At 44.2% G+C, this 10295-nt stretch overlaps 1 protein-coding gene across 2 annotated transcripts; it reads right to left on the bottom strand.

Moving 5' to 3' along the window:
- Positions 1-2871: 2871 nt before the first annotated feature.
- LOC147890015 (uncharacterized) lies at positions 2872-9207 on the bottom strand. Of its 2 annotated transcripts, none has more exons than XM_087390956.1 (4): positions 9082-9207; positions 5752-6035; positions 3496-3559; positions 2872-3389 (listed from the first exon to the last, which is right to left on the bottom strand). In XM_087390956.1, the coding sequence occupies exons 2-4, from the start codon at positions 5952-5954 to the stop codon at positions 3144-3146; spliced, it is 513 nt and encodes a 170-aa protein (XP_087247082.1). In that variant the 5' UTR covers positions 5955-6035; positions 9082-9207; the 3' UTR covers positions 2872-3143. The 2 variants fall into 2 exon arrangements, with proteins under 2 accessions (XP_087247082.1, XP_087247083.1); XM_087390957.1 differs by lacking the exon at positions 9082-9207 and adding an exon at positions 6279-6487.
- Positions 9208-10295: the final 1088 nt, after the last annotated feature.

The following is a 10295-nucleotide window of genomic DNA, read 5'->3' as shown; positions in this document are numbered from 1 at the left end:
CTTTGTCTCGTGCTTTGTGCAGGTAATATCTATACTAACAAAAAAGATTATACAATACTATTCCATAAAAGCCGAGAGGGTCTCTAAAAAGAGATCTTGGAGCAACCAAAACAACCTTGGAGCATATCTGAGTATGGCATGTGCAAGGAAACTCAAAGTCACCAAGAAAAAGAAAGTCTTCATGGAGTTTCTTCCTTGATAGGGAAAAGAGGAGGGATAGATTGGTTTTGTAATCCCTCGATAAGCACTTTGCAACAACTGGTGAAAGTCCTGTGATGTTCCTCCACTTATTCCTGTATCTAAGCCAGAGCATCATTGAAGTTAAAAATCTCTTGGTTAGGGAGCAACTTAGCATGAGAAAGCAATAAACAAGCATACAATTCAAATAAAAGATAAGGCATGAGCTCTTAGAACAACCTAGGTAGCATAAGGAATTCTAAGTGAATCCCCTAGTAAAATTGCTTTCCAATTTATTGGTTCACCAACTTGTATTTGCACAAACCTCCAAACCTTTCTGGCTTTAGGAAAAGTGATAAACAGATGAAACACATCCTCTTTAAGTGTAGGGCATGTTTTACAAAAGCAAGATCCTTTGCGAATCCTTTCACTTCTGCAATTAGTCTAAGCTGACTTATGAAGAATGAGCCAGAGTAGAGTGGAAAGTTTTCCTAGTATTTTTCTTTCCCAAATTAGAAGAAATTTGTGTTGCCACTTAAATTTGTTGTCTGCACTTTTCCATTTGGGGTTGAGAGTTCTAACAATTTCTTATATGTCACTGTAAGGAGTTGCAATCGAGAGGAGATCAAAATAACCCACCCAACTCGTTTTGGAAAATTTATGACATGTCCTTTCCAACCAAGTGATGTCTTGCTGCTTCCACAATATCTTGCTCATAACCAACTCTTGGTCCTAGTTTGTAAGCCTAAACTCTCTCCTGATTTCATTCCAATTCTTTCACCTAAATTCATCCTTATGGGGCAAATCTTATCCCAAGTTTGTAGACCTTTTTTAAACAATAGCCATGGTCTAAGCATATCTTTATCATTAAGAGGATTTTGTTTAAAGAAACCAAAAACCCACTTGATTCTAGACCCATAAAGGCGCCCTTTCTAGAGAAAAAATTTGACTCTTTATTTGCTCAAAAGCATACCACAAAGACCTCCAAAGATGACTCCCCTTAGTATGACAAGGTTTAGGATTTCAAGGGTTTGACATAGTTGAAGTTTCTAAGAAGAAGATTTGCCCAATCCATATCAAGTTGAGCAATTGCATTGATCACCCATGTAGTTGCCAATTTGTAAGCTGCTTGTTGAATGTCTACTACACCTAGCCCTCCCTCTGCTTTTGGTCTTCAAGTTGTGCAAAAAGACCATATTACCCTGGCAATCCTTCTTCTAGTGTCATTTCCTCCCCATAGAAATGTTCTGCATATACTAATGGACTTTTCCAGACCAATCCTTGTAGGGCAACAGCATAGAGAGAAACTAGAGATGGGGTAGATGCGATGATTAAGACTACCCTTCTTCTAGCTAGATTTGCTTGGAATCCCCTCCATTTGTCAAGTTCACTTCTGAATCTATTGAGAAACTAATCCCATCTCTCCATTGCAACATAATAAACCTTAGGAATAACCAATAGCCTAAAGATTTTGCCTTTATGAAGTTTTTTGTAGCCTAGTTGACTTAATAAGATCTGGTCATTGCCTAACATTGCATAACCTGTTTTTGAGTGATTTATGATTGAGCCAAAGGCCAAGTAGAAAGTGTCCAAGCAATTCAGAGCCAATGTTAAGTCGTGAGAAGTGTTTCCAAGCCAAGTTAGGCTAGGCTAGGCTAGGTTAGCAAATCTTGTGAGCTTGTACTAGATTTTAGAAAAAACTTGGGCTTGGAATCATGCTCGTAGGTACTCTACAACACTAGATATAGATTCGAACCATTATGTGACCCCTTACATGCTAGTAAAACAAGTTATATGTGGCATGTTTCTAAAACATGTGCTATTCAATGCAATGCAAACGTTATTTTCACATGCAATTGAGCAAAAACTGTTAATGGTGAAAGTCCTTAATCTAGAGGAGCTACATTTCAAGTTTTTTAAAATAATACATCACATAATGGCTATTACAATGACTTCTTTGCATTATATCTCATTTTATATTACAAAAACTATATCTTGTTCCCCTTGAATACAGTAATAGAATAGATTTATTAGTTTTCTTTAACTTACATTTTGCAATGTTCAACAATTCCAATCAAAAGTAAGCATGGCTCTTGGAATTTGAACATAATAGCAGTACTAATAAACTCCTACATCTTTCCCCAAAGGCCAAATAGACATCAACTAGCCGTTATTTAATAAACAAAACCTTTCTACTTTGTTTGTAGCTCTTGGAAATGCTGTCTGAATTAGTTGAGCTACACAAAGGAAATAGTAATTTTTGAATTCGTGAATCACACAAAAATTAAGTCCCCTCCACACCAGTTGTGTAGTTCTATTTGCACATATATGAGTACATACATAATACACATGCACGCTTGCACATGTGGTTCCGTACATGTACTTTCAGTTTCCATCCATCTCAACCTTATGTTACATTTTAAAGAAATGTACAACTCCAAAAGACAGAAACACATGCACAAAAGCACCAAATGATTCACCATCATCGCACTTGACTCATCAAATTTAATACAATCTCCCCAAAAGGAAACAGCTTTGATAATTGTACTTACAAAATATAACCCCCACAATGTCTTTACAGGCAGGGCCTTTAAAAAGGCCACAATAAATTACAAAATCTCTCCAGACTGTTAAGTACAATAAATTATAGGTTCCCGTTCTGTACAAAAAATGGTCAAAAAATTGAAGGCCCTTTTGACACGAATTGCCAAACTGCACTTGGGCTCATGTATAGGAAAAATGAGGGAAGAATGGTTGCAGCTTCAACGCCATCAGGCTAGTTTAAGATTACACTCTCTAGTGGGTTGGTCCTCAAAGAAAATTACAATAATCTCTTGTCTGTATCAGACCAAACAGGCTGATGATTAACTTGTTGAATGACTAACAAAGAGGTCACACTAGGAATATACACATCTACAGAAATGCCAATAAGAGGCCTCAGGGTTAGTATCATGCAGGTAGGTTGGTTATGCAATGGCTGAAACACTACAGCATGAATCTCGACGGGGGCATTCAAATCCTTCAATTCGGACTGAAGGGCTGGCAGGGAAGGGTGGACTACAGAGAGCCTTTCGCTCAGTAAGAACAATTGGAGGAGATATCTGACGACAGAACTGTACATCATGTATGACAGGATTGCCAGCACGGCTAGGAGGTGAACCAAAAAAATATGGGGGCGAGCATCCAAAATTTGGAGACTCAGCACATGTACTCTGGAAACCATAGAGATCAAACTATCAGTACACAATCATCAGACGCAGCTTGCACTACTTGTGCCCCCATAATATTCAGAACTCTTGTTATACAAGGAAAGCCCACCTTGTTCAGAAATATCTCAAGTATCTCGTATCCAGCTTCGCATTCAGTTAATCGAGAAGTAGGGCTGTCAAAAAAAAAAACAGATGTCATCTTTCCAAAATACTTCACACAATTGGGAATTTTGAAATTCAGATCCAAGAGGTGAAGTAACCACAAGAAGCTTCTACCTGTAATTGCTCATAGGTGAATATGAAGGGGGCTATTAGTAGCTAATCTCTTCAAACTTAACACATATGATGTTAATATCCACATGTACAACTAAGTATGAGCTGACTCAATGCAGACATAGTAAAGCTTATGATAAAAGTAGGGTCTATCTTGAACAGCACAAGACACATTAATGGTGCAAAAATACAATCCGTAAAAAGTGCCTATACAAGAGCAGCAGAAATGAGCTAGCCCTAAAAGGAAACAATCGACACCATGCTTGATTAAAAGCATGCACTAACAAAAAGGGTTCCAGGAGCTTCGGAACATCTTGTACTGTTAGATGCATGCTCCCCCCCCCCCCCCCCCCCCCCCCCGAAATATAAAAATAAAAATAAATAAATAAATGAAACAATTAAATTAATAAAAATTTTAAAAACCCCCAAAAACCATACCCGATGCTGCCACTGCCACTGTGCACAACTCCTCACCTGTACTATAACATCATTATGCAGTCTGAGTGCTTGTTGCAAAACACTTGCGATTCATTAATTTCAATGTTGTGCTTGTTGCTACCTCACTAAATCCTCTAAATCCTCTCTCTGTCCCCACTTCATTCTCTACCCTCTTTCATCCCTTTTGCCTCTTAACCCGCCTTCATTCTCAGCCCTCCCTCTCCGCCCCAACTCATCCCCTTTTCCTCTCGAGTCCTCTCAAAATTCACAATGCCTTGACCAGTAGGTCCCTACTGGGATATATATACCACCTATGTTGGCACTCCCACTGCTGCCTCTGATAGTAGGAAATGGAAGTCCATCTATTGTAGCAAAGTGAAAAATAGCTCTATCACCAGAATCTCCATTGTGTTTGCAAATTAGGAGGTAAGGATGCAAGGCCTTGTCAGTTATTCCCACAAAATGTAGCCAACAAAATATTACGAGGGAACTCCAATCTTGCAGACATAGCAACAGCACATGCTCTTGGGACTTCATCAGAGATGGAGGAGAATATGATGCCTTCAGAGATAGAGACCTGATCCTGCAGTCATACAAGCAGCACATACTCTTCAGACTTCATCAGACAAGGAAGAGAATGTGATGCTCCTTGTAGATAGTGAGCGGGGTCAGAATTGCTCACTAGATTGGCAATGTTCATGGCAAATGACTCTTTCTATCTAGAGGTAGCAACCGTCTGATGATGTTCTTCTAAGCTATAAATTATGAATTTTCAAATTTGTGTTGAAGCAATGCCTTTACTGTTCTTGCTTGCATAGGGTGGATGAGATACTCATGAGGTTTTACAACAGGTGGAAATAAATGCACCGACCTCTCAAGTATGATTGTTCCACTCCATTTCTTCTTTCAAGAGCCCTAAGATATTTTCAAAATTTACGTTGCTTCACGTCTGAGACTAATACAATGTTTGTTTGTACTCAAAGTAGGAGTGACTAATTAGTTTTGAACATGGAGTTATCCAACTATATGAATAATTTAAGATACTCTTTTAGTCATCCCACTATAGGAGGCTAGAGACATGTATTTAACCCATCTCAAGGTAGAAGACATAGATATTCTACTTTCGAACTACTAGCACTGGCATTGCAGATGCTCTCACAGGTATTTGTCATTTGTAACTTTGTTTATTAATTTCCAAATGAATCCTAGTACCTACATGAAATGATGAATAATTATTTGACATGTTACATAATATATTAATAGCTTTATTTCTTTCAATTTCGGAAGGTTATACACAAAAAGATTGCTCTGTTAGAGCTTACGAGACGAGTTCGAGTTCTTACTCGTTCACATAAAGATTTGTCACAAATTTAACACTTTACACTTGCTAATAAAAAAGTAGTCCAAATCTCTTCATTCAAGCTACAACTGCTTGTGAAGTCTAAACGATTTCATTTTAGTCTCTTCCAAACGAGCATCTAAATCTAAATCTAGCTGAAATACCTTCATAATCTATAAAAAGACAAATTAATGCAGCATAATGTTGCATGCCATAACACTAAGGTAAGAGAAGACATAACTCCTCCCCCCCCCCCCCCCCCCCAAAAAAAAAAAAAAAAAATCGAGACAGAAACATCCAGACAGATTCCAGTACCTTTGCCACTGTCGCATAGGCTTAATGAGCTCAGGAGAAGAACAAGAGATAAGAGCCAGTCTTTGAGGCTTAGGGCAAATGACTTCTTCTTCGCGTGCATCAGCCTGAAGTCCAGTTCTCAACCTTCCCCTGTCGTTCATTTCTGTTCTACTTTCTTTGGTATTCAAAGCAGCAAGTTGCTGCACAAAACGCAGATTTCCCATACAAGTCTCCAGTTTGACAGTAGAAAACTTCCTCTTTAGACGACTCCAATATGTACAAAATTGTCCTTTTTCAATTGGGCCCTGCCCCCCATAAAAAACAAAGCTTGTCAGATTTGTAATATTCGTCTTTGATTCAAAAGATTAATTAGTTAACTACATGTATGTTAAAAATCCGCCAAGACATTTGTCAGGCAACAAGGAGAAGGCATGCAGCATTTGCTCCGTACGTACGGACAAGCCTGACCCCTTTTTGGAAACTCCGAAAGGACAAATAGGGAGCGAGGGCCCTTGTTGTGTTTTTAGGATGGACAGAAGGACCAGCACCTTAAGACGGGGCAGCTTTAAAGGGATAGACAGCGCGCTGCAGTAACATAACTCCCTTCTGTTTTCAGGCACTATCACAAACAAGCGAGAGTTCGAACATCTAGATAGGGCACTCTCTCAGCAAAAGAAACCTCTTAGCCACGAATACATCTGTAACTAAATTCGAACATTCCAGAGTCAGGAGTTGCTACGCGGAATCAGATGCCAACGTGAACGGAACCGTGGTTGAAGGACAGATTTGCGACGAACAAGTCACGCGAAATTGCTGAGAGGCACATGATGTGAATGTAGCCGCGTCCAGAACGCAAGAACAGCAGTTTCTCCCGGTGCTAGACTCCATCCGACGGAAGCTGGCTTTCTGGAGCACTGCTAAGCTCTCTCTTGCAGGTCGTGCCCTGGTAGTTAACCAGGTCCTCCTAGCCACGGCTTGGTATGTGGCTTCCTGCTGGTGCTTCTCGAGATCCAGCGTGGCACAGCTCAGGAGGTTGGTTCGGAACTTCCTTTGATCCGGGGAGGATGGTCTTAGAGATACCAGAGCCAGGGTTGCTTGGCAGACAGTCATTCTTCCGCAGGTTGAGGGTGGCCTGGGGGTCATCGATCCAGAGCTTCAGAGTCAGGCCTTGTTAGGCAAGCTTGTCATCCGCGGTTTGACCCCGGGGGGGCAGACGTGGAAGATGTTACTTCAGCAGGGAGTCGGCTCTTGTGTCCCGCGCCGAGGTGGAGAGTGGCTACCGTCCCTCAGGTGGATCTTCACTTCCGCCCCGCTCACTCAGCCCCGTTCCCCACTCGTTCGTAGCCTCCTCATGGTTTGGAGGCGGCTCCGCCTCAGTCTCATTCAGTCCCCTCCCAGTTGTCAGGAGGAGATCGATCGCCAGCCGCTTATTTGGAACGGTCAGGTCAGAGATGCCGAGGGCCTTCAGTTGGGGGAGAGATCACATATCAGGTGGGACCGCTGGATGAGGGGGCCAGCCCGGTCCCTTCGAGTTTGGAGGGATACGTACAGACATCTGGAGATGGCTGATCTTGCAGACGCAGCTGGAGGTGCACGTGGAGCCCAGGCGAGACGCACGGAGATCGACGGTGCGATCCCAGCTGTTTGGTTGGTTCCACCTGAGCCTCAGGTCCTCATGCCTGGTGACACCCGCTGGCTGGGACAGTTCACCCCCCGTGGCATCCCACTGGTGATCGCAGGACGTATGGATGACTCCTCTATCTCCTTCTTCGCGGTTTCTGGGGATGGACGACTCAGGAGAGAGGATGCGCTCATCGACCCCCTACTCCCATGGCAGAGGGTTCGGGTCGTAGGCCTTTTGGGGAAGGTCTGGCGTACCGACCCTAGCATCGAGCAGGACCAGATGCAGCTTTGGCGTCTTTGGCTCTGGGAGGGGCGGGCCTTGTTAGAGCTTGATTGGGACCCAGGAGAGTGGTGGTGGCCAGAGATTGTGACAGGACAGGGGCCGACTTCCTTCTTCGCCTACAGCACGACTCTGGGCAGGCGAGTTCTCGGGAGGATGCAGAGCCGCCCCCCCACCCAGCGACCCAGCTGGTACGCACAGGGTATTTCCAGGTTCTTTTTGCAGGCATTCTGGAAGGCCTTGTGGGAGAGCTGGCGGCCGCGGAAGATCTCATACTTCCTGTGGCTTCTTGCCCACAAAGGTCTTCCAGTGGGGAGCTGGTTGAGGCAGATAGGCCAGGACGGATGCTGCCAGATTTGCCATGCGGATGAGGAGTCACCAAAACACTGCCTGTGGAGCTGCACTCGCGCCCAGGAAGTGTGGAGGTGGACTTTCGAGATTCTTACTCGCGCAGCACCAGAGCTAGGATTGATCACTTGGGGCGCGTTCTGTTGGTGCAGCACCGCACCTGGTCTTCATCACTTATTCGAGGCATGCCAGCAGGACCCCACCTTCCTTATCACACAGGGGCCGTGGGGGCCGCTCGAGGGTATCCCGCAGCACCTAGCAGAGGCTGATACAAGAGTTCGGGAGAGGCAGCCAGTCTAGGAGATTATTAGCAGCATTACAGGGTGGCACATCTGGACCTCGCGCTGCGTGCAGATCCTTGGTGGCACCTCCTTATCGACTGCCCAGATCATGGCGGAGATTTGGAGTGAGATTATTCATACCCTCAGAGGCCAGTGGGACCAGATTCAGGGAGACTCCCGGGCCGGTCAGGAGAAGCGGAGACGCTTCCTCCGGGCTTGGGACACACAGGGCCTCTTCTTCGAGCAGACTACGCAGGGCCTTCGGTGGCACTACTCACCACCCCGATGGCTGTTCATTCACACTCGTCTTATCCCTCCGTGAGAGTATGATTTATTCTGCTACCTTTTAGGGCTGTGTCCGATTTGTGAACGCAGCCCGTCAGCTATAAGCTGACCTCTTGTATCTTGTTCTCGAAGTAATATAATTAGCACTGTTTTTTCGGCAAAAAAAAAGAACAGCAAAGATGAAAATGAGAGATTTTCATCCCCATACGCCTATGCGGCAGCGTCGAGGCCTCGCTAACAAGACTTTCCCAGGCGCAGTCCGATCCGTGGCAGGAAGGCTCTGGCCATAGATCTCTAAAAACTCCCTTTTCTGCGCTTCTAAAACCCCTTGACGCAAACTTTACCGGGTTCCTGCTCCTACGTATCTTTCTCCCCCTATCTCTGCCTCGCACCGTCTCTGCCTCTGTAGTTCTCCCAATTACAAAAATGTGACATTACAATTTCTGTTTTAGCCGGATCAATGAAGTGAACGCAAAATTTCAACCAAAATGCAGATGGAAAACTAGCGAGGATGTAAGGAAAGGGCAAGATTACCTGAGAGGAGAGGAGGAGGATGATTCACGGAGCCTCGAGGCAGCCTAACCAAAAAATCAGGAGCAGCAGCAGAAGAAGAAGGGCAGAGGAAGAAATGGGAATTCGGTGAAGAAGATGAACTTTATTAGCCAAAAGGTTGGAGATGTACCATACAAATGAGGCTCAAGAAAAGCGTGGGTTCACAGCCCAATCACATCCTTCCACGTCAGCATTCACCCCTCTTCCTCTCTTGCAATGCCTTTGTGGGAAGACACTTGAGTTATTCATGGCACCGTCGCTTTGAGGGATGCGTTCCATGCTCGCCAGATCACGTTGCACGTTCATGGTAGATCTCTTGCTGGTGCTTGTGCCTGATGGTTGTAGTCAAAACTTTGCTCCAATGCCAAGTTGTAGGCTGGGTTCACCCCCCCCCCCCGCCCCCCTTCCCATGGAGGAGGAAATACAGTTGGAGAATAGTTGGCGGGTGTGGTGGTTCACACCACTCGGTAGTCATCAATTTATGTCGGTGTAGCGGTTGGAGGAGATGGAATGAGCAAATCATGTTGGCTTGGAAGAGTTGGCCATGGAGTGGCAAGCCTGTCCCACCTATTGAGCCAACTAGGACAGTAGCCCTTCACCACATTTTTTGGAGGATGGCCAGCGGATGGTGTGAACTTGGCCTTAGTGCTCGATGCCCCACCCTCCCTTTAGTGTGGACATTGGCAAAATAACCTTCATTTGGTATTCAAAAGTAAGTTTGTTACACACCAAGACAAGAGTCTCTTAAAACAAGTTCTCAAGCTTCAAAAACAAACACACTTGCCAAATTCAACAAGCTCTAAAGCAAGCGTTTTGGATTTTTCAAGTGTGCTTCCAAAACAAGCACACTTGCTAAATTCAATACATACATGCATCCACAGATGTGGATGGAAGTACGAAAGTACCATGTTTTGTAGGAACACTTGATGTCCAATTGTATTATTATTATTATTGTGGGTGTGCTACCAAAAAAGGATTGTGAGTTTTTTTTTAAAAATTAAGCCATAAACTTTTGGAGGAACATTAAGGCCTAGCTAAAAGGAAAGTGTCACATTAGCACTCTCCCGAGTGGAATCCCAAGTCCACATAGAGCTCCCCCCCCCCCCCCCCTCCTCCCTCTCTCTCTCTCTCTCTCTCTCTCTCTCTCTCTCTCTCTCTCTCTCTCTCATGCATGCACACACACGCACACACATGCA

The sequence above is a fragment of the Dipteris shenzhenensis genome, chromosome 19 (genome assembly GCF_047967505.1).
Source record: "Dipteris shenzhenensis isolate YYH24624 ecotype China chromosome 19, Dip_SZ_1.0, whole genome shotgun sequence".
NCBI classification, from domain to species: Eukaryota; Viridiplantae; Streptophyta; class Polypodiopsida; order Gleicheniales; family Dipteridaceae; genus Dipteris; species Dipteris shenzhenensis.
This window is presented reverse-complemented; position numbering and strand designations above follow the sequence as displayed.

What these genes read in the sequence shown, in the direction of transcription:
- LOC147890015 (XM_087390956.1), bottom strand. Translation starts at nt 5,954, where the DNA reads ATGGGAAATCTGCGTTTTGTGCAGCAACTTGCTGCTTTGAATACCAAA. An exon ending in CCTATGCGACAGTGGCAAAG is followed by an intron (nt 3,560 to 5,751) that starts GTACTGGAATCT and finishes TTTTTTTGACAG; the next exon opens with CCCTACTTCTCGATTAACTG. An exon ending in TTGAGATATTTCTGAACAAG is followed by an intron (nt 3,390 to 3,495) that starts GTGGGCTTTCCT and finishes TATGGTTTCCAG; the next exon opens with AGTACATGTGCTGAGTCTCC.